This window comes from Notolabrus celidotus, chromosome 11 (genome assembly GCF_009762535.1).
Source record: "Notolabrus celidotus isolate fNotCel1 chromosome 11, fNotCel1.pri, whole genome shotgun sequence".
Lineage (NCBI taxonomy): Eukaryota > Metazoa > Chordata > Actinopteri > Labriformes > Labridae > Notolabrus > Notolabrus celidotus.
The window spans coordinates 11,065,462-11,089,356 of record NC_048282.1 but is presented as its reverse complement, the minus strand read 5'-3'; the positions used below and the strand labels follow the sequence as shown (position 1 = coordinate 11,089,356).

Here is a 23,895-nt window from a genome sequence, read left to right as displayed (position 1 = left end):
TTCTTTGCCTCACGTGACACACACTAATGCTGCGTTTAATATCGTAGGAAATGTAGAAGTCCGTTAACGTAAGTGATACTATTATAAAAGAACGTTTAAAAAGTAGAATTTCTGTGAGCAGCTGACGTTTGTAAAATGTAATTTATGTAAGTCCTGTCATGCTTTTAAAACTATGTCTTCCAGATTCGTCCACAGTTTTACCTCTTTTAAACTTGAATATTTCACTGTGGTCCCTGAACACAGCATGACACAACAGCGAAGATGGCGTGTTGTGGAAACTGTTTTTGTTGCCAATGTTGCTGCAGAGAAGGAGAGACACGGACGCCAGAGGAACTGGTAAATAAAGATATAGTTACTTGTTAAAGTGGGGATGTGTTGAGGAGTTTAATGTGGGTCATGCTTTCTCAGACTCTCAGCTGAGCTCTCCTGAGTGTCCTGCTCCAGTTTCCCTGCTCCACCCTGCTCACTGACTCTATTCTGTGTTATATCTTTTGCAAGCAAATCCCAATTAGCCTACCTTTATTCACTTACTATGCAAAAATGATACCTAAGCTACAACGTGCAGTAATACCACCGTAACTTCTCCCATGTTGACATGGCGCGCTGTTAAGCTCATTGAGCTGAAGTCATCACACTGAACTCCATACAAAAATCTCACAAGTGAGAGTTTCCTGTAATATAATTGAAGAGATTTCACTTTTCTCTATACCATTTACCATGATATGTTTAATCAGGATCTAGTCTTTAATTCGGCGTACAAATTACCTGTCAATCATCTATTTCTATACACACACACACACACCTTTAATGTATGGCTAACCCGTTATAACAAGTGCCCGTCCATGATGCTCTATCTATCCACCTTGGGTTTGATTCAATGCACATAAAGTTGCTTGGTTGATTATTATTGGCCGAATTAACTTTAAGATCATAATCCTAACTTGAAGCTATATAAGCTTATTTTCCATAAAGGCCTTTTCCTGTTTTAGAGGTAATCTTTAATTGTCCAGAAATATGAATGAAGTCTGGTGTCTTTTTTTCTGCATGCCAGAAAGGATAAACAGTTGTAAATAAGTTCTTTGTGTAAATTATTTTCTGTCTCCATTTGTATTAAACTGCATTAAATCACGTTGCTGTTTGGCTTAATTTATGGTCAGCTGCCTCTGCTTTGCTTGATGTAATAAAGCTGTTTCCTTCCTCTTTTTCCCCCAAAGACAATTCTTGGGGAGATCCGAGAAGAAGAAGATGAGATCCTGCCCAGGAAAGACTACGAGGTGAGAAACTTTTCGGAAAGTGGTGTGAGCCAATGTTTTTGTTTTCCTGCTGTCTGTGCACATGAGAGTGTGTGGATATCTGACCTTGGTTTTAGTAACAGTGTTTATTTTGGCTTTCACAGAGTTTGGATTATGATCGCTGCATCAACGAGCCTTATGTGGAGGTCCTGGAGGGGATGGACAACAAAGTAAGAGAAATCTAAACTTTTTTTTGGTTGAGAAACACGAGGATAACCGCTTTTTTCAGACAATGAAGAAGGGAGGGATGGTGTCTTTGATGGCTGAAAAATATGTCTTGTGCTTCTGTTTAAACCCAGCTCCAACCGGTATATGGAGTTACCACTTTGTAGCATGTCATTTGCCACTTTTTGATTTCTGTGCTGCTGTTTTTATAAACTTAATTTCCTTAACTGATCTTGTTTTATGTCTTTTAACTTGTTTCTAGTGTTAGATATGTAAAAATAAAAAGTGTGTCGTACTTAATTACCATTCACATTTTCAGTGAGTTTAAAAAAATCAAGGTCTCTTTTTTTAGGACCAGCATAAAAATCAAAAGCTTAAATATCTTTATTGATGATGTTGGAAAGCCAGCTCTGATTTTAAAGTCTTAATAATAAATAAATAGCAACTCTTTTATTTGATTTTCTATATTAACTTTATTTTTTTTGCTGACAGAAAGCCAGAAAGTATGAAGCTGTGAGGTGGCTGATGGTGTTTGCTATCGGGGTCACAGTGGGTCTGGTAAGTGTTATCTGAGTGTAATATCTTGGGATTAATAACATTTTCTGATAGTTAATATTTCTAATATTTGTAGTAATTTCTGAACCACTACTCAGATTTTTTTATTAAAAAAAATCTGTTTTTTGTACAATTGTTTCATTTTTAAGTATAATTTTTTTTCAAATACTGTGTTTTATTGTTGCTATGGAAGAGGATAATGGCCACTCATGTGTGTGGTGTTTTTTTTAACTTAATTCTGAATTCAAAGTAAAAAATCAGACTATAATGTCACAATTTAATAAAGTCAGAATAAAAAAATAAAAAATCATCAGATCTCAAACAAAAAAAACAAACCTTAGTTTGCTTGGCCTCCAGTTATTTTTTCAGTGTCCCTAATATCGTCTATATATTTTCTGTATACTAAAAATATGTGTAATTATTCAGATCTTTATTGTATGCTCCATCAGATCACGTGATTTAATGTAACCTTTCTGTTCCTTTCAGGTGGGCTTGTTCGTAGATTTCTTTGTTCGCCTCTTCACTAAAATCAAGTTCTCTCTGGTGGGTGATTGTATCCTTTAAAAGCCTCTCTGGTCTTATCAATATGGAACAGCTGAAAAAACTCTAACAGTGACCGACTGAAGCTTTATGAAATTCAAAATATAATCTTTGTTGAGCTGTTCGAGTGTCAAGGCTGCTATAGATAGTACAGTACAGTCATAAAGTTGAGGACTAAATACGTAGAAAATTATGTCAGTACTACAAACTACTACTATAATTCTAGTTTTGATATTATGATTATTATCAGAGACAGTACTCATATCATGAACAACCTCTTAATTATTTCTAGTTTCTTATTATTACTATTATGTAAGCTTATTTTTCTATTATTATTATTATTATTATTATTTATTTATTTATTTATTTATTTACTATTATTATTTATGTACTATTATTATTCCCTGGTAGTTATCATTTCTTCTTCTTCATTGCCCAGTGTTACCTGATTGTATTTTTTTAGAAGTTTGAGGACACCATGAATTCATGCAGTCCAGAGCAGAGCACACAGCACATCTATTTACAGTGTTTGCTGCTGTTTGTATGTTTGCAAAAAAGCCTAAACATTAGAAGTAGATCCATTAACTCACCTCCTGTATAGCTCTGTAGAAACATGACTATCTGCTGTGTTAGTGTTTATTCCTCCTTAACTGAGCATCTCCAGCCATAGAGAAATGCACTGACAAAGGCTGCCTTGCTCTGTCCCTGCTTGAGCTTCTCTCCTTCAACATGTTCTTCATCTTCATTGCCAGCGTGCTCGTCCTCATTGAGGTAGGATCAATAAACAGGGTTCCCACGCGTCCTGGAAAATCTGGAAAACAGTTGACCCATTTTCCAGTACTGGAAAACACCTGGAAAATGGGAGAAAAAGTCAAATGTCCTGGAAAATCACATATAGTCCTGGAAAATGATTCCAACATGGCTGCGTGCGACCTGACCCTATTTAAAAAACACATCCCCATTTATTGAAAGTTGAGTGCACGCTGTGCTGGAAAAGACAGCGACACTGCACAACTTTTTCACATCTTTTCTCCTTCACTTGGTCATAATCATGCATTCACAGAAAATGGGGGTATTATTGACTAGTTTTATGATACATGAACCTTGTTGAGTGCTCTTTTGATTCAAAGAGTCTTATATTTAAGTTATAGTGTGACCAGTGGAGTCGGGCAGAGAGCTTGGGGGTCTGTGCCTCACAACTTTCTCTGCAGGCTGAGAGCTCAATTACCGTACTCTAGCTCAGTTGTTCTCAAAGTGGGGTCCTGGGACCCCTGGGGGTCCGTGAACCATAGCGTGGGGGTCCGTGAAATAATTTGAATAAATTTCTAATAAATTATAAAATTGTGCTGTGTCATTACAAAACAGCATACACCATTGTTATGATACCATTTGGTGGCTCGAAGGGATATGTGAGTCTTGCTACTGTTCATTTTCTGAAAGCTTTTAAGATCAATTACTTGAAAAGTATAAATGTTGTCATGTTGAGTCCACAAGGAATGAAATGACCCTCTGTTTTAAAGTATACAAGTGGTATTTACTTGACTCAAATTTAAGTGTTATCTGTTTATCACTATGGTACAGGTCTGAAGTATTTACATTGATAGGTTTTACAATACAAATAGTTCCAAGGGCATCTAAGAGTGCAAATGGTAGTAAGCATGTGCTTTAGTGATGGGAAGTACGGCTCTTTTCAGAGAGCCGGCTCTTTTGACTCGGCTCCCAAAGAAGAGCCGGCTCTTTCGTATAATGTAGGTATATTTTACCTTAACTTTGCAAAATCTAATGGTTTGTGTGTTGAAAACCCTTTTACATAAGGTGTTTTCAAGAGAAGCCTCATAATTGCCCAATTCTGTGCATTTATTCTGTTACAAAACCATTCTTCCTCTAACCCGAGGGTAAGGGTTAGGGTTAGGGTTGTAATTAGGGTTAGGGTTAGGGTTGTGATTAGGGTTAGGAGTTGGGGTTAGGGACCGGCTTAGGGATGGGGTTAGGGTTAGGGTTAGGATTGTGATTAGGGTTAGGGTTGTTGTTAGGGTTAGGGTTGGGATTAGGGATAGGATTAGGGTTATGATTAGGGTTAGGGTTGTGGTTAAGGTTAGGGTTAAGGTTGTGATCAGGGTTAGGGTTGTGATTAGGGTTAGGGTTGTGATTAGGGTTAGGGTTTGGATTAGGGTTAAGGTTGTGATTAGGGTTAGGGTTGTGATTAGGGTTAGGGTTGTGATTAGGGTTAGGGTTGTGATTAGGGTTAGGGTTAGGGTTAGGGTTGTGATTAGGGTTAGGGTTCTGATTAGGGTTGGGGTTAGGGTTAGGGTTAGGGTTATGATTAGGGTTAGGGTTATGGCTAGGGTTGTGATTAGGGTTAGGGTTCTGATTAGGGTTGTGATTAGGGTTAGGGTTAAGGTTTGGATTAGGGTTACGGTTGTGATTAGGGTTAGGGTTGTGATTAGGGTAAGGGTTAGGGTTAGGATTAGGGTTAGGGTTTTGATTAGGGTTAGGGTTGTGATTAGGGTTAGGGTTGTGATTAGGGTTGGGTTGTGATTAGGGCTAGGGTTATGATAAGGGTTAGGGTTCTGATTAGGGTTAGGGTTAGGGTTCTGATTTGGGTTAGGGTTGTGATTAGGGTTAGGGTTAGGGTTACGATTAGGGTTAGGGTTTGGATTAGGGTTAGGATTAGGATTAGGGTTAGGGTTTTGATTAGGGTTAGAACCAGAACCAAACTCATGCAAACAGAACCAGAACCAAACTCAAGCAAACAGAACCAGAACCAAACTCAAGCAAACCCAACCAGAACTGAACCAGAGCCGAACCAGAACCGAATCAGAATCGAACCAGAACTGAACCCGAACCGAACCAGAACCGAACCAGAACCAAACAAGAATAAAACTAAACCGAACCAGAACCAGAACCGAACCAGAACCGAACCAGAACTGAAGGGAACCAGAACTTAACTCAAGCAAAGAGAACCAGAAACAGAACCAAACTCAAGCAAACAGAACCAGAACCAAACTCAAGAAAACAGAACCAGCACTAACTCAAGAAAACAGAACCAGCACTAACTCAAGTAAACAAACCCAAAACCAAACTCGAGCAAACAGAACCAGAACCAGAACCAAACTCAAGCAAACAGAAACAGAACCAACTCAAGAAAACCCAACCAGAACCGAACCAGACCCCAACAAGACCCGAACCAGACCCGAACCAGAACTGAACCAGAATCGTACCAGAACTGAACCAGAACTTAACCAGAACTTAACCAGAACCGAACCGAACCAGAACCGAACCAGAACTGAACTCAAGTAAACAGAACCAGAACCAGAACCAAACTCAAACAAACAGAACCAGAACCAAAATCAAGCAAACAGAACCAGAACCAAACTCAAGCAAACCCAACCAGAACTGAACCAGACCCGAACCAGACCCAGACCAGAACCGAACCAGAATCTGACCAGAACTGAACCAGAACCGAACCAGAACCGAACCAGAACCGAACCAGAACCGAACCAGAACCGAACCAGAACCAAACAAGAATCGAACCGAACCAGAACCGAACTAGAACTGAACCGAACCAGAACTTAACTCAAGCAAAGAGATCCAGAACCAGAACCAAACTCAAGCAAACAGAACCAGAACCAAACTCAAGCAAAGAGATCCAGAACCAGAACCAAACTCAAGCAAACAGAACCAGAACCAAACTCAAGCAAACAGAACCAGTACTAACTCAAGTAAACAGAACCAAAACCAAACTCGAGCAAACAGAACCAGAACCAGAACCAACTCAAGCAAACTGAACCAGAAGCAACTCAAGAAAACCCAACCAGAACCGAACAAGACCCGAACAAGACCCGAACCAGACCCGAACCAGAACCGAACCAGAATCGTACTAGAACTGAACCAGAACTTAACCAGAACCGAACCGAACAAGAACCAGAACCGAACTCAAGCAAACAGAACCAGAACCAAACTCTAGGAAACAGAACCATCACTTACTCAAGTAAACAGAACCAAAACCAAACCCGAGCAAACAGAACCAGAACAAGAACCAAACTCAAGCAAACAGAATCAGAACCAAACTTAAACAAACAGAAACAGAAACAACTCAAGCAAACAGAACCAGAACCAGGGGTTAGGTTTAGGGTTGTGGTTAGGGTTAGGGTTAGGGTTGTGAATTGGGTTAGGGTTGTGATTAGGGTTATGGGTTGTGATTAGGGTTAGAGTTAGGGTTGTGATTAGGGATAGGGTAGGGGTTGAGATTAGGGTTAGGGTTGTGATTAGAGTTACAATTTGTGATTAGGGTTAGGGTTAGGGTTTGGATTTGGGTTAGTTAGGGTTGTGATTAGGGTTAGGGTTAGAACCAGAACTAAACTTAAGCAAAAAGGACCAGAACCAAACTCATGCAAACAGAACCAGAACCAAACTCAAGCAAACCCAACCAGAACTGAACCAGACCCGAACCAGACCCGAACCAGAACCGAACCAGAATCGTACCAGAACTGAACCAGAACCGAACCAGAGCCAAACAAGAATCGAACTGAACCAGAACCAGAACCGAACCAGAACCGAACCGAACCAGAACTTAACTCAGGCAAAGAGAACCAGAACCAGGACCAAACTCAAGCAAACAGAACCAGAACCAAACTCAAGCAAACAGAACCAGTACTAACTCAAGTAAACAGAACATGAACCAAACTCAAGCAAACAGAACCAGAACCAAATTCATGCAAAAAGAAGCAAACTGGAGCAAACATTATTAATGTCCTCAGGTTGGCATTTAGAAAAATCAGATGCCTCAGCTTGGATGGGCTGATCCGATTTCTCCTCTCAGTGAGTATATGCCCGGTCTTCAAGAAGACTCTCTGAAGGAACAGATGTAGCCTGGATATGCAGCCTCCCCTCCATCACCTGTATCGTATATCCTCACGTGATTGGCCGCATGGCCGCCATGCTGACCAATCAAAAAAAGTTCTGCTGTGAGCAGAGCTGGGACTGAGCACTGTGAGAGCTAAGCAGCGAAAGGAAAAAACTGGGAGTCGGCTCTCTCTCGATGTGAGCCCGCTCTTCTGATTCACTATAAAGCATCAGCTCTCAGAGCCGCAGCTTTTGATCATGACACATCACTTATGTGCTTATGTTACAATTATGAGGGGGCCTTGGACAATTTCTCGCCTGTAAGGGGTCCCTGACTCCAAAAAGTTTGAGAACCCCTGCTCTAGCTAGTAGGAATGCAAACTCCTGATAGTGAAAACAAACGGAACAAAAAGAGCGACACAGCTGCACAGAAACTCCACGTTGTAGACATCGCTGATCATAAATAGACATCATCAGGCAGGAAGACAGTTTACATTTTTTTAAATCTCTGAGAGATCTTCAAATACAGAGTGCGTATTTACACCGGTGCAATTTTTTCAGAGTTTACGATAACTCAAATAAAAAAACTGACATTTGCTTTGTTTTATATCGACCACTTAGCAGGATGAATATCATAATTAAGCAGGTATATTTTGAGTCTGAGTTGAGTTGAGAAACATTTGTGGGCATCTTTGTCATTAAGTTCTATTTAGGTCATTAATGCACTGATCCTCTGATCATTATTATTATTTAATTATTTCAGTAAAGCAGCTTCCTGATTCCTTTGCAGGCTCTTTTGTTTTTTTCTTTGCTCATTTTATATTTTTTGAGAAAAGAGAAAGCTGAGATGAGAGTTGCCCATCATTGTTACTTGGTTGCACTAATAAAGTGAAGTGCTGTACAGCTGTGGTTGAATTATTCTATTATCAATTTGCCATAATTTTTAAGTATGTAAGAGATGATTTCATTGATAGCCATAGACTACATGTCTTTCAATGTAGACTTCCACTGGGAACATATTAGACTATTTAGGAACTAAATTAGGAACTAAATTTAGACTGTCATACCAGCTTGATCATCAATGAAAATGTCCTGGAAATGTCCTGGAAAATGATACCTGGAAAAGAGTGGGAACCCTGAATAAAACATTGCAGACTGTGGAAAAGAAAGTGTGTTTGAGGCGCTGTCCTCCAGAGTGCTGTGACGATGCTAACACTGTGCTGTCCTGTTTTAGCCAGTAGCTGCAGGTTCGGGGATCCCAGAAATCAAAAGTTACCTAAACGGAGTGAAGATTCCCGGGATCGTCCGGCTACGAACTTTTCTCTGCAAAGCTGCCGGAGTTCTGTTCAGTGTGGCTGGAGGTAATAATGAGTAACTCCAACAATGGGCAGAATTATAAGCTGACAGTTTATTGTAAAATATAACTGATGAGTGTGCAGGTAAAAATAAAAAGATAGAGTTATCAGCAGTGATTAGAAGTAACTATTGACTTATTTACTGTATTTAAGCACAAGGAGTAAAAGTTATTTTTCCTCAGCAGGATTTTCAGTGTATACATTTATAATTTAACATTTTTAACTTGTAATGGAATATTTTCCTCTGTTGTTCTGACACTCTTATGTGTCAAAAAGATTTGTATAATCTCAGAATCCTGTTATCTTCATCATCAGTTACATATCAGGACATGATGTCAGAGATAAATAAAGATAGTTGTTTGTTTGGCATACTTTTATTTGTAAATGCATCTTTGAATTTGTGTTGTTTGTTGTTTCTTTGCTTGTGAAGCACTTTATGATCTAGTGTTTTAACAGTGCTATAGATAAAATATTTTTGGTTAGATCGATTCATTCGTTAGGTTAATTAATCAGTCAGGTTGCGTAATCGGTTAGGTTTACTTATTGATTGGATTGATTACGCAGCCAGGTAATCGGTCAGGTCGATTAATCGTCAGGTTTATTACTAAGTCAGGTGTTATAATTGGTCAGGTTGAATAAATAAGTCCAGTCGATTGATCTGCTAGGTCAATTAATTGGTTAGTTTGATAATCGTCATGTCGATTAATCAGTTAGGTTGATTTATCAGTTAGGTTGATTAATCGATAAGGTTGATTAGTCAAGCTAAGTAAAGAAATTTTGAAATAATCATAATTTTATTTATCATTAGTCAATTTAAAAACATCTAAAACATGATACTGGCTAAGATAATAAAGTATAAGAGATTATAATGTGCATGGAATTATGCATTTTATTATTATTAAGTTGTTGTATTTCATGCAAAGCAGAAATATAACAAAAAAAGTGTTTTCTGCATTAGATGTCTGCCAATCTGCTCTCTTATTATCGGCATTAGCCTTCAAATATCAATATCGGTCTTTTACTATTTGCGCTGATGAATCAGGAGCAGTGATTAACAGTTGTGTGTTCGTTCTGTGTCCAATCAGGTCTGTTTGTGGGTAAAGAAGGTCCGATGATACACAGCGGAGCCATTGTGGGAGCTGGTCTTCCTCAGGTACAAATACTCACACCTGAACACGTGAACTGAGTAAACACAGTGTTCACTTCTTATGCTGAGACTGAAGTAATCTTTATAAAGTGTTTCTGTTTGTGTCATATTCTCCTTTTGTGAAGAATATGTTGACTATCGAAGTATTTTACTGCTGTTTGAAAGAAAATGTAAAACCTTTTTTTTCTTTACTTCAAGTCCATTTCTAGAAGCATTTCATGATCTATGTAGTACCTCTAAACAAAAAAAAACAACCTTCCTGAATCTCTTACACCTCATCATCTAAAGCTCTTGTGCCTCAGAATTAAGTGTCCCTCCTGCAACTGATATATTCGACCCATTTTGGCTCTGTGTGCTCATCAGACGTGTTTCCCTCTTTCAGTTTCAGAGCATCACTTTCAAGAGGATCAAATTTGATTTTCCTTACTTCCGCAGTGACAGGTAAATCTGGGGCTCACTCTCTTTCTGTTTCCTTGAAGTCAAAATACAAACAGGTCGACTCACTGCGCTGTCTCTGCTGTGTTTCAGAGACAAGCGGGACTTTGTGTCGGCTGGCGCTGCAGCTGGTGTCGCTGCTGCGTTCGGCGCTCCCATCGGAGGAACGCTCTTCAGTCTGGAGGAGGGGTCGTCTTTCTGGAACCAGGCTCTCACCTGGAAAGTGGTAAGTGAAGTCATCCCAGCTGTTAGTGCTCATCAGCCAGACGTCACTTCTTTATTTCCTCATAGTTACCAATCCACCTCCTCAGACTTCTTCTTCTTCATCTATTCCAGCTCTTCTGCTCCATGTCCGCAACTTTCACGCTCAACTTCTTCCGATCGGGGATCAACTACAACAAGTGGGGCTCCTTCCAGCTGCCTGGTCTGCTCAACTTTGGAGAGTTCAAGGTAAGAAGTTTATCACTAAATTGATGTTTAAATACCACTTTTTAAATAATTCAGCACATAATCTGGATCTTATTAGATCTTTTTTATTGATTGCTTTAACTTGAACTAGTGTCCAGATGGAGATAAGAACTGCCACCTATGGACGGTGGTAGACCTGGCTTTCTTTGTCCTGATGGGGGTGGTGGGCGGCCTGCTGGGGGCGCTCTTCAACTGCATGAACAAGAGTCTGTCCAAATATCGCATCAAACACATTCACCCCAAGGCCAAGTTCATCAGGTGAGTGTTACTTCGTGCAGGACCCAAACCTGTCTTTAAGTAGAGTTAAATGTGTCACATTTGAAAGCAGATATTTAAAAGTATGACACTTGTTTCATAAGTTGATCTGATTTCTGCATTTTTCCAGAGTTCTTGAGAGCCTTCTGGTTACAATGGTGACATCAGTGGTGGTATTTGCAGCGTCCTTGCTGTTGGGCGAATGTCGTGATCTGTCCACCCCCACAACCCACAATTCCACAGTAAGTATTGTTTTTTTCTTCCACTGAGAAAAAAAGGTTGAAAGAGAGAAGCTTAAAACAGCTTCAAACAGACTCTTAAAAAAGGACTGACCGTCTAGATTCAAATGGGTTGGCTTAATCGAATAGATTCATTTTCATGTACAAATTCTGTGGAAACAAACACGTAAGGACATATCATCTCCGAACTCCATTTAACAGACAAACATTGTTTAACTAGTTTTCTTCTCCTCTTTAGGACAGACCTGACAAAGCTTGACTTTTGACTTTTGACTAATCTGCATTATGTTGTTGATATTTCAGCAAACTTAAGACCCGTTAATAACAAGAAAATCAGTTTCTGTTTCAGGTTCATACAACTGAAGGAAGTCAGAGTGAAGCCTCTGTGGAACTTACTGTTTACAGTGAAACTGAGACTCTCTGAATCTGAATACACAATTACTCATGAAGTTGCTAGTCAGACAGCAAATAATACAGGGCATGGAAAGGAAAGTCTAAGCTTGACGTTGTTTTTCACCAAACACTGGCTTCACTAGAATATCCAAAAAATCCTCCATTATTCCCAGAACCAGATCATTGTCAGATGATGGTTTTCAAGATTGCATTTGGTCCACAGGAAGCAGAAAATAAAAATAAAAGTTAACATTTCTGAGACCGACTCAAACCTGTCTTGAAAAGCCTCATGTTTAAACTACAGGCCTCCCTCCGCACTCTCTACATTCTTGTCATGTATTTATAATCTCATATTAAATGTTGAGTTTTCTTTCAGGTGTCCGGCAGTGAAGACATTAACTCAACCATCCGCCAGTTCTTCTGCACCAATAAGACCTACAACGACATGGCCACACTGTTCTTCAACCCACAGGAGGCCGCAATCCATCAGCTCTTCCACCAGGACGGTGAGACAACAGAAAAAACTCAATCTAAACGGCTCTTACTTTGAAAATTCAACCATAGTTTCCTGCATATTTGGTCATTAAGTTATTGTCCTGATTGTCCACGTTAACCTCCTTTCTTTCTTCCCATCAGGCACCTTCAGTCCTGTCACTCTGTCCTTGTTCTTCCTGCTGTACTTCCTGTTGGCGTGTTGGACATACGGCTTGTCTGTACCCAGCGGTTTGTTTGTCCCCTCTCTGCTCTGTGGAGCTGCTTTTGGACGTCTGGTCGCCAACATCCTCAAAGTGTAAGAACAAATTCCTCCAGATGCACAAATGACAAAATTTTGGACATCCCCATTTACTGATGAGAATTAAACACCCACCTTAAAGCATCTGCCACCTCATCAGACCTGTGCAGCTTTAAGCCACTTAAGTTAACTATTTTAGTTTTCCAATACATTTATTCATTACTCTCAATTACCTGCTTATCAGCAATCAGCAGACACACACTGTGCGACACCTTTTTTTAATAACAGGTTGGATCATTTAGCAGCTAATGAGACAGATACATATTGGTGGAGACCAAAAACAGAGCCAAAAATAGAGTGAATAAGCCACAATTATAGGTTTGTTGGACACAAACACAACCCGTCATGATCATATGTGTTTGCTGTATTTGTGTAAGCTGATCAATTTGTCATAAAGGCATGATGGAATTTTGTAGCAAGCCAAAAGTTGAATACTTTATTAAAAGACTTGAAAACAACATATCATAAATTATAATTATTAATAATTATGTAGAAATGAACTATCAAAAAGTTGAAGGTTCAGAATTTTTTTTGACTAAAGCAAATAGGATAGTTCCATATTCTGGGAAAACTCCCCAGTTTTCATTCTTTATGCTAAGCTAGGCTAACCCCACCCTGATTACATCTCAGATACTGTGTAAAATTGTGGATGTAACCTCCATGTCTGAAAGACAAAGCTCATGTAAACCTATGCAAAAGTCTATGCAAAAATGAGTCTACTTCTCAGTGGATTTAATTCCCCAACAACATTCTCTCAATGTGTTTGAGGTCTCAATCTTTAGTTTCAAATCTTTATCTTTACAGCATTGTGTTTAGAGTAAAGAAATGAGCTACAAGTCTGAACTCTTTTTGTAGCAGGCTGTAAACGTGCCATAAAAACATCATAAAGAAAGTTAAAAGGTATGGTATGCTGGGAAGAGGTTGGCCTAGTAGCTTAAGCCTAGTTCATCTAAGACCCTTTCCTGCATGTCTTCCCCCTGTCTCTACTCTCCACATTTCCTGAAAGGTTAAAATGCCCCAAAAAAACAAAAACTTAAACAAGCACGTTACCAAAAATGAAAAAATAAGTTAAAGGAAAGGTTGTAGAAAGAGACTGTAAGACCCAAGGTGACCCCACAAAATAAAAAGTGACAGTCTGATAGCGTCCCTGATGCTCCTGCAGGGTCACGTCCAACATACTGGAACCTGCTGACTGGACGGTTTTCTTCCTCTGCTGTTACAACCGCCTTTGAGCTCCTCTCAGCTGATAGTAATGCCTGTCTGCTCTCAAACACAGTCTGTTGGCTCCGGTCGTTATGCACTCTGTGACTCTCACAGTTTTCACTTCTGTGATCTCAGCCTCCTCTCTTCACACACACTGAAATGATAACGGTTCTAATGTGTGTTTGTCCTCTGGTAGGAAACTGGGGATGGACATCTACTCGGGGACCTTTGCCCTCATCGGAGCCGCCTCCTTCCTCGGGGGCGTGGTCAGAATGACCATCAGTCTGACCGTCATCCTCATTGAATCAACCAATGAAATCACATTCGGGCTGCCGATCATGATCACTCTAATGGTACAGTGTCATATCTCTGCACTTATACATATGTATAGATATGAAACCTTCTGAAGAGGACATTTAAGAAAAATCTTAAGATGTTGGTGAATGAGGCCCAGCGATGTTACGGCGACAGTCTGCAAAAATAAGTGGTGTGGATAATGGTGTGGGTCCTGTTATGAAATAGAAATGTGCTCTCTGTGGTTTTGTGTTTACTACCAGGTCGCAAAGTGGACCGGAGATTTCTTCAACAAGGGCATTTACGACATCCACATCCAGCTGAGAGGAGTGCCGCTGCTGGAGTGGGAGACTGAGGTCGAGATGGACAAGTGAGAGAGATTTTTTCCTACCTTTCTTACCTGATAAAAACTCTCTGTGATCAACTATAACGTCAGTGTTTGTTTGTTTGTGATTTTCCTCTTCCTTCCCAGGTTGACAGCCAGTGACATCATGGAGACAAACCTGACCTACGTGTACCCCCACACCCGGGTGCAGTCTCTGGTCAGCATCCTGCGGACCACCGTCTATCATGCCTTCCCCGTGGTCACCGAGAATCGACAGAACGAGCGAGACTTCATGAAGGGAAACATCCTGGTCAGCAACAACATCCGGTTCAAGGTTTGTGTTGGACTGTTACCTGGATTTTAAATAACTCACCTGGTAAAACTAAAGCATGACAATTATTTACATATTCAGTTATATTTAAATTGAATTCACCCTTTTGTCCAACTTGTTTTAACGAGAGATAGTTTTCCTCTTTTCCTTTTTCTGTCTTGGGTTGATAATTACAGTTTTCTGTCACTATCACTTCTTTAAAGATGTTTATGTGGAGGTGTAATCCGCAGCACCAACAGTTGACCCTGACTCAGTAGTAGTTTAATATTTTTAAATATGTTTCACCCTCACGTGTAGAAATCCAGTGTGATGTCTCGGGCGGGGGAACAGCGGCGGCGCTGTCAGTCCATGAAGTCGTACCCGTCCAGCGAGCTAAGGAATGTTTGTGACGAGCAGACAGCTGCTGCAGAGCCGGCAGAGGAGGGAGAAGACCTGCTGCAGCAGATGTTAGAGAGGAGGTAGGACTCACAGCACTTTAAGTCAGTGTGTGTAAACTGATTCTGAGTTCTGTATGTTTTGAATCATACAGCAGAATCAAACCCTGATTCAGAAAGTAAAGTAAGGTGGTGTATTATGTTTTGATGTCCAGCAGAGGGCAGCACTGACCTGCAAAGAATCTTTGATGCAACACTTACAATGCAATAATTGAGTGTAAGCGTTGGAGAAGACTTCACTGTGTGTATTTTACCAGCCGTCCTGTAATAGTTGCACCTTTGAACTGTTCATCTGCAGACACGCTCCGTACCCAAACCTGTACCCGGACCAGTCCCCCAGTGAGGAGTGGACCATGGAGGAGCGCTTCAGACCCCTTACCTTCCACGGCCTCATCCTGCGCTCCCAGCTTGTCAACCTGCTCATCAGAGGCGTCTGCTACTCTGAGAGCCAGTCGGTCTGTCACACACACACACACACACACACACACACACACACACACACACACACACACACACACACACACACACACACACACACACACACAGACAAACACCTGTTTTTGATACAATGTGAGGACCTTTGACAAATTTGTCCTTCTCTCTACATCATCCCACAGAGCGCTACACAGCCCCGGTTATCCTTCACAGAGATGACAGAAGATTACCCACGATACCCCGACATCCATGACTTGGACCTCGCCCTGCTAAACCCCCGCATGATAGTGGTACGACCCATTTTCTGCACAGAGGCGTGAACGTAGAGCAGCATTCATTTCATGTGCTATATTTGTGCAAGACAAAAATTAATCCGGAGTTGATAAAAAAGACGCGCTTCTTTTGTTCTCAGGATGTCACCCCCTACATGAACCCATGTCCCTACACAGTGTCACCAAACACCCGCATCTCCCAGGTGTTCAACCTGTTCAGGACGATGGGCCTGAGACACTTACCGGTGGTCAACGCTGTAGGAGAAGTAAGTAGTCGTGGAGAAAATTGATTCCATTATAATGGAGGTTTAAAAGCGCATACTATGGGCTGTATTTAAGAGGTTGATGTAGCCACTGAGATGTCTCTTTTTTAATGGAGAGCTGGTTAGAAAACTTGAGATTGGCATTTTTATTATCTTGTGTTTTTGTCCTGAGTTGCCCTATTTGCAGGAGCAGGTCAAGACTTTTTAATCCATACAGAGAAGTAATAAAAAGGCTATTTTTCTCTGAGAGTGTTTACGTGAACTTGGGTTTATCGGTATGAGCCTTAACCCAGTTTTGATCATATTCAGGATATTCCGTTCACATGCACATAGAGAAACCTGGTTATTCATATCCCTGTATGAATGATAAAAACTTGTATCCCAGTTTCCGATTGCTACCTCTTATTTTCACAGGCGCCTGTGATATTTATTTTTTACAACACAAACTGCAGCAATTTTAAATTCTGAGAAAAATGAGGCAAATTGAATGCCAACATCCTGTTGCATGAATAGCGTATTTACCTCAACTCTCACTGGTGTCAGCCTTTTACTGCATCCCATGGGGGAAAATGTAATGCCGTGACTGGTGGGATGGAGTTCTCACAATAAGCTGGCTTCTCATCTTCTTTACTGCAAGACAACACTTAGTTTCTTTGTTCCACCAGAAGTAAGACACTCACATTGCTGCCAACATTTTTGTTTTGCTGATACATCAGTTTGCTGAGGCCACGAGTGTGCAAGTAGTCGGTAGCTGTTAGGAACCGATGTAAGGTGTATGCATGTCACAGTATCCTGTTTTGTTTCGATGTTCTCCAGGTAGAAAAATCAGGTTTCTCAAAACCAGGATACGTTTCTGAAATCAGGATATGGTGCTTACATGTACAGACACAAAAACAGGATACTTCAAAACACTCAAGTCCATGTGAACACACTCACATCAGACTTCCACCAGATCCATGTCCGATCTGTCTCTAATTCACTGCGGTCCGACTCCGTGCTCTCTCATCTGTCAACACCTACCGGGTGCGTTTTCAGGATGCAGCACGGAGCAGGACCGCCGGACAGCTGAACTCATAAGACTGAGGTGTCTCTTGGTAATCACTGAATCAACGATTATCCTCCTCCTCTCCTCATCCATGTTGTCTTTATTATCCTCTGAAAACCTCTGACCTGTTGACTCCAGGCCTGGCTCCGCTCATAATGACGTTTTTTTTTTGTAGTTAAGTGAAATACGATCTGGTGATAACACAGAGTGTTTTATTCTGAAAATTAACTGGATGTTTTAATTTTGTTTTGGTGCCTGACTTCCGGTCCCACTCCATCTGCTCTGTTGAGTTCGATGCGTCATGCTCCTGCATTCGACAAAAATAGAAGTCTTGTGTATCTGATCAGAAGGGGGGCTGACCTGCTGGATCAGAGACGGAGCTGGAACATAACGAAGCTGATCCAGTGGAAGTTAACATATTGAATAGAACAGAAACCCATGACGGATCGGAGATGGACCAGACACAGATCTTGGAATTTGGCCGTCAGACTTCTGTACAATCACGCTTCTTTCTGCTGCCAGTGGAGTAATCCTCTGCTCAACATAAGTAGAAAAATGTTTTTAAGTACTCCAGCAAGAGCTCTTTTATTCAGACTCATAGGCTCCATCCACTCCTTAAATATAATCTGCAGCTTTTTTCAGGCATTACTGAGATGATGTGATACAAAGGTATCTGTGATGTTTCAGCATATCTTTACTTAAACCTGACTAAACCCATGTGTTTGATCTGCTTTGTCTTTCAGATCGTTGGAATAGTCACGAGACATAATTTAACACACGAGTTCCTGGTGGCCAAACTGCGACAGCACTACATCACTGTCTGACCAAATCCTACCTGTCCACCTCAGACTGTGTCATTCGTCTCTGTCCCGTCCTGTCCCATCAGCATGTAGGCATTCCCAAACCAAACTGCACATTAACAACCACACACACACACACACACGCACACACACACACACACACACACACACACACACACACACACACACGCACACACACACACACACACACACACACACACACACACACACACACACACACACACACACACACACACACACACACACATTTCCCCTGCGGTTCAGTTTGGATCACAGTTCTCTCGTTAGGGAAACCAGCAAGTTGTATTTCACTCAAGTCAAATGTTCAGCCTTTACTTTGCTGAGATCGACCATGGATCAACAAAACAAAAAACAAAAACAAAACAAAAATCAACACAAATCAAAAGTTCCTCATTGGAGCTTTAAGTTTGTTGAACTTGTCGAATGATTATTTAAATTTGTTCTGCTCTGATTTAACCTTTCTGATCTTTGCACAGCTTAAAAGTCAAACTAAGAAACAACTGGAACATTTTATTATTTTATTCATGACTCAATTAGACCTCAGTTGTTGCTGTTTCTGCTGGCTAGAGACGCACAAGTATGACCCATACAAGTAAAAGAGAGCTTTACTCTTTGAGGGATGACTTTATGGAAGTTGGACACCTCATGAAAGTATTGCCATCCTCTAGAGACCAGATTTTAAACCCTTCTTTTAATTATTCACCTGTCTGTAGGTCTACATCTTGTTGCAGGTAAATGTATAGCAATAACCTTGAAGCCTGCTTTCCTCTGGAATCATTATGATACATGCAAACACATTTTTAAGCTTCTGTGTGCATTAAGAATTATATTTACAGGACAAAGACTTTACATTTGAGATATTTAATTTGTAATAATGTGTCAAAATTTTCAGTTTATAAGTGCAACTGGCGATTAAATACCAGGACATATTCAGTCTGTCATGTCTGGATGTTCTTCCATTGCAAGCTCAAAATCCATGCTTGATCAACAAATGACGTGAATGAAATACCATTTGCAAATGTTTCCATACTACCTTCAAAGCAGAACATTTTAATCATACTTTATCATCTTTGTCACTGTAGCACTTTTATTTTGACTGTTGTCTGTGTATTTTTATTTACTGTGTAAGTAACTGGAATTATTTGCACTAAACGCAGGCTGACGTCCCTCACGGCCTGCGACTTAACTAGACCTCAATAGTTGTTTAGCGACCGTGTTAGCGCATTCCAAGTTGGACATACAGCAATGTTTTTAACCACTGCAGCTGTTTGTAAATACTCTAGCGTTGTTGATTTGCACTTGTGATATATAGGTATAATTTCACCGTCCTTCAGTCACATCAGAGTCCGAATGTGTGACGATTGAAAGGACTGTACGTCCGACAGTCTCAGGTTAAGTCGACCAAGTTTTTAAGCTATATGCTTGATCCCAGCCGGCCGTTTCCTTTTAACATCAAGAGCTCAATTTTCAAGATTTTAAATTTTCTAAACATTAGGCAACTGATCACAATTCTACCACTTTTCGATTGGTCAGCAACTGGATGATAGATATATGGTGCCTTCAATTGGAGTTGGGTTTACTGTGTCTGCGAAAAAGAGACCGAATGAACGCTCCCTCTTTTATCGTATTTATGACATTGTAACCCAAATCTTTTTGAAATTTTCTTTAGATGTGACATGTCTGATGAAGTTTTCAAAAATGGTAGAGGCCCTGGAGTCCAGTTTCACAAATACATTTCATTATTATGAAACTGACAGGGTCTGTAGTTAGAGAAGCTAAGTTAGCTAACATACGCGAAGACGCAGCTTGTACATCGTAGTTTTATGTTAGACACGTACGGGACCAAGTTTGTTTCAGCACAAATAAAAAATACAACTTTTAGCATTGTCACATAGAAAGCAAGGAGTACAACAACTGATCGTATGGCGTCTGTGTTATTGTTACGTTGCTACGGTTCTTCCATTTGGTTACAGTTTTAACAGCAAGCCTTTCAAACTCACAACTTCACAAGGTCCATATGAAGGCAGCATTTGTTCATATTTCAAGTAAAAAAAAAACATATACAGTATGTAACCTTTTAGCTACAACTAGCATCAGCATTCAACTAGTATTTAATCATCTGGAAACATGCTATTAGCAAATATAGCGTTAGCTAACATACTGTTCGCTCAAAACATATTGCAATGGTTAAATAATTCAAATTAATCAGATAATGTGTTTATTTTTGTCTCATGTTAAAATTAGCTAATTAAGCAACTAAACTTATATTATATTAACTTTATTGGTCCTCAACCTAAGCTCCAAAAAAACATTACTCAACGTAACGTTACCCAAAAATGCTTTTTCAAATATATCTTGTTACACAACCAGGGGGTAATGTTAGCGAGGAAGTGGCTGAATACTAATGCTAGCTGTTGTTAGATATTGATGATGCTAAATTCTCACTTTGGAACCTTGAATGCACTCAATTTCAAGCTTCCAACTTTCTTAAAAACAAATATAATGTGATGTTTTAATTGTGACCTGCCAAGGGACTGCAGATGTAAATTAGCTTTCAGCTAACTCTAGTAAAATCCATCAAATGGTGACATTTATGTTAAATATTGTACATGATCCCTTTGCAAATAAATAAGATAACATTTAAAAATATTGGGCAGAGAAAGGTAGCTAACATTGTCAATTAACCATTTCAAAAACACATCTTTAAGAAACGTTAGCACAATGTTAGCTAACGTACAGTTCAAACATACTGCTCGGCAACTTACGGAAGCTAGAAACAAAATGTTATCCATCATACTGTTGCTCGAGGAAGGCTGAATGCTAATGTTAGCTTCAGCTAGCTAGCTTCGACTTGAGTGAAGGAGTTTTTAGGGGCTTGTGTTTTTAACTGCTGGTCAATCTTAAAGTGGTGAATTGACATTGAGTGGGAACACGGCATTCATTAATGAAGTGTTTAACCTTTATAACAGCAATTTATCAGATGTCAGAGGAAAATGGCGGCTGTGGGGAAAAGGTGAATGGGAAGTTTAAAGGAGGGACAAAAGTCTTGTATTCAAACTAACATTTAAAGTGTTATGTAGTCCTCAGCTACGGGTTTTTAGCAGCACATTAGCTCCACTCTCTTTGTACATAATTTGCTGTCATTCCTTCGAGGGACTGAAAATGTGACTCAGAGCAAAGTAAAGGCAGCGAAGACCACTGAAAGTCAGGTTGATTAATGATGGCACATATTTGTTCATCAAACATTCCTTTTTCCGTTTCTTGTCTCTGCTTTATGATTTATTTAAGAGATTATTTTTATACAGTTTTATTTTTATGATTTGCCGCCTGTGAATAAAATGTCATGCAGTTTCATTCCTAAAGGACTGAGCCTGTCCTGGATAATATAATTGCTCATAGTCATATAGGCATTGCTTGCTTGTTACTTTATTACAGATTATTTTAATGTTATCCATTTTAAATACTACATACGGCATAGCAGGAGGTGTGCAGATTATGAGATTAAGAAAACAGTGAATGGTACATATCCCGCCGTGAAGACCTGGGACTGTTTGCCAAATACTTTGTTTCTTATGACGTTGGTGAAGACTGAGGCGGCGCCCTGTGCTTGTTTAGAAGATTTGTAGAAAAACTGGCACATTTGCTGCAAAACAAAAAAGCAGAGAGACCTCTGCGTCGTGCCTTTATTATTGTTCAGATAAATAAAGGTCTTCTGTTTTGTCAATCACACAAAGTTTGTCTTCTTTTTGGTTTTTCAAAACTTGATGAATGCTGAAAGGTTATAAAGAATTTATTAGAGCACTGTTAGCTTTTTAATTTGTGCAGACTCTGCATTTTCTACGGTGCCCCTGAAGGTGAGCTGCACAAGCATTTAACATAAACGTACAAATATTTCATGGAATGTGAAAACATTATCAAACACAAAAGAGCAGCTTTTCAACATTGTGCTAATTTCTAAAAAAGCAATACTGATACCTCACCCAATGTTTTATCAAGTAGTCAATTTGGTGCTGATTTACTTTATGAAAAACATAAATAACTTACCATTGAAAGCCTCCTCCTCTGCTTCTTCACAGTCTTTGCATGGATGCGTCTCGTAAAGCCTTTTTTTGCGGTCTTGAAATATGTAGTTCACCTTCAGGGCCACCTAATTTTCCCAAAACCTGACGTTGCAACTGTGGCAGTCAATACAGTATCTATATATGTTATGTTTTGCCATCTATCTATTAGTTCTTACCCATTAATTCTACTGAAACATCTACATGTCTTGGGTGGTGTTGGGGCATTGAATATCTGATGTGGTGCACCTGTAAACACAGGATCTAGGAATCCGTTCAACAAGATTTATTTCATAGTTGCTAAAAAGTTTATTACATTTTGGCACTGAGGGAATGTGGATGATTCAATTTAAACAAAATGAAAGAAAATAATACAAATTTAGATATTCTCAAAAGGATCATGATAACACCCCGGTTATAGTTTACCGTCCATCGTCAACGCATCCACAATCTAGTATCAGTCTTGAGGTTACCTGGCTACTAAATTAAGATATTGTTATTTGTGAAGTGTCTTTGAGTTTTTTGAAAAACGCTATACAATTAAAATGTATTATTATTAGGGATGTAAGGATACAGTCAACCCATGATTCGATTCAAATCCCTATTTTTGGTTCATCATACAATTCACTAACGATTCTCTAATGTTTTTCAAGAAAACTGGATTGAACTCAAAATTTAAATAACTATTATTTTATATCAATTCTCAGATATGGACAGTTGCATTTTATATTTTTTATCAGATATTTTTTTGTAAACAAAGTAATCCTTTTTCATTTTAAGGTGTGTTGCAAAAAACTAAAAATGGCCATACAAAAATACCTTGTTGGAAAATGTCAGAACAATTATAAAGAAATGGAAAGTGACCGATTCCCAAATGAAAGTATTAGATATTAAAACAAATAAGGTAAATCTCTTTAAATAAACAAAAGTGCAGCTTATGTTCCTGGCTTGGGATATATGTGTTTCTCAAGGAATATCAGGGAAAGCCAATATTCTGCCGTACCTCAGACTTGAAACACAAAGGTGCATTCTGAACTTCTCGGTCTTCAACTGCTGCTGCCATGTCTGTTACGCTCAACCGAGTAAGTGATGAGAGAGCAACGCAAGAGACTTCATGATGTTGAACAAGCAGAGTGAAATGCAGATCACGCCTTCTACTTTTTAAAAATAATATTGCAATACAAATTTTTTTTGAATCGATTTTAATCCAGCCTTATTTGTATTGATTTTTTACCGTCTTGTGATATATCCTTATATCCCTAATTATTACTATTAATATACAAACATGTTGGCAAAACCTTGGTCAAAAGATTACGTTCAATGAGTTTTTAATGTCAACTTAATGTTAACCTTCCCATTTTATCACCATCAGGGAATCCCTGTACATTTACCAGCAGGGAGATAACACACATATACACACCTAATAAAAATGACCTCCACAGATGGTCTACTGTTTAATCGTTTACCCCTTTATAGATGTATCGTGACCGATCAGGTGTTAGGATTTTCAATTAGTGTGTCAGCAGGAGCAGCTCGGATTGAAAACTTCATGATGATTCAGACAACAGAAAATGTTAACACCATTTAGCTTATTGAGCATAAAATTGCCTACAGATATTACTAACAAAGCATGCTCCATAAATTCAGCCTTTGAAACATGATAATGAAAAATAGACTGGTAAATACAACTTGACTCAGCCTGCAGCGTCTCAGGGAAGAGTTTAGACGATGGAAGTCCAACTTTTGATGACATTTACAGGTAGTTATTTCAGCATGTGTCACGTTACTGTTTTTTGAAATACCTGGTAATATCTCACAGCAAAATCTTTATTTTCAATTGGAAAATGCAGGAAAAGTTCCTTAAAGCTAACTGCACACACATTACAGTGGTTAAATGTGATTCAGCCATCA

At 39.5% G+C, this 23,895-nt stretch overlaps 1 protein-coding gene across 3 annotated transcripts in view; it reads left to right on the top strand.

Annotated features, from left to right (window-relative positions):
• The first annotated feature begins 202 nt into the window (after window positions 1-202).
• clcn6 (chloride channel 6) overlaps window positions 203-23,895 on the top strand; it is a 43,227-nt gene continuing 19,534 nt past the window's right edge. For 2 of the 3 annotated variants that reach the window (XR_004632918.1, XR_004632917.1), the window contains exons 1-23: window positions 203-336; window positions 1,215-1,274; window positions 1,397-1,462; window positions 1,950-2,015; window positions 2,499-2,565; window positions 3,217-3,323; window positions 8,632-8,758; window positions 9,838-9,905; window positions 10,282-10,340; window positions 10,428-10,560; window positions 10,671-10,784; window positions 10,894-11,060; window positions 11,188-11,299; window positions 12,066-12,195; window positions 12,326-12,479; window positions 13,882-14,038; window positions 14,243-14,349; window positions 14,452-14,638; window positions 14,933-15,093; window positions 15,368-15,524; window positions 15,687-15,794; window positions 15,917-16,042; window positions 17,828-17,973. Coding sequence is in view for 1 of the 3 variants with exons in the window: in XM_034695295.1 (XP_034551186.1) it covers window positions 262-336; window positions 1,215-1,274; window positions 1,397-1,462; window positions 1,950-2,015; window positions 2,499-2,565; window positions 3,217-3,323; window positions 8,632-8,758; window positions 9,838-9,905; window positions 10,282-10,340; window positions 10,428-10,560; window positions 10,671-10,784; window positions 10,894-11,060; window positions 11,188-11,299; window positions 12,066-12,195; window positions 12,326-12,479; window positions 13,882-14,038; window positions 14,243-14,349; window positions 14,452-14,638; window positions 14,933-15,093; window positions 15,368-15,524; window positions 15,687-15,794; window positions 15,917-16,042; window positions 17,828-17,908 (2,589 nt within the window). In the remaining 2 variants the exon portion in view is untranslated. Of the gene's footprint in view, window positions 337-1,214; window positions 1,275-1,396; window positions 1,463-1,949; window positions 2,016-2,498; window positions 2,566-3,216; window positions 3,324-8,631; window positions 8,759-9,837; window positions 9,906-10,281; window positions 10,341-10,427; window positions 10,561-10,670; window positions 10,785-10,893; window positions 11,061-11,187; window positions 11,300-12,065; window positions 12,196-12,325; window positions 12,480-13,881; window positions 14,039-14,242; window positions 14,350-14,451; window positions 14,639-14,932; window positions 15,094-15,367; window positions 15,525-15,686; window positions 15,795-15,916; window positions 16,043-17,827; window positions 21,660-23,895 lie in introns of those variants that run through there. The other variant, XM_034695295.1, reaches the window with a different exon arrangement.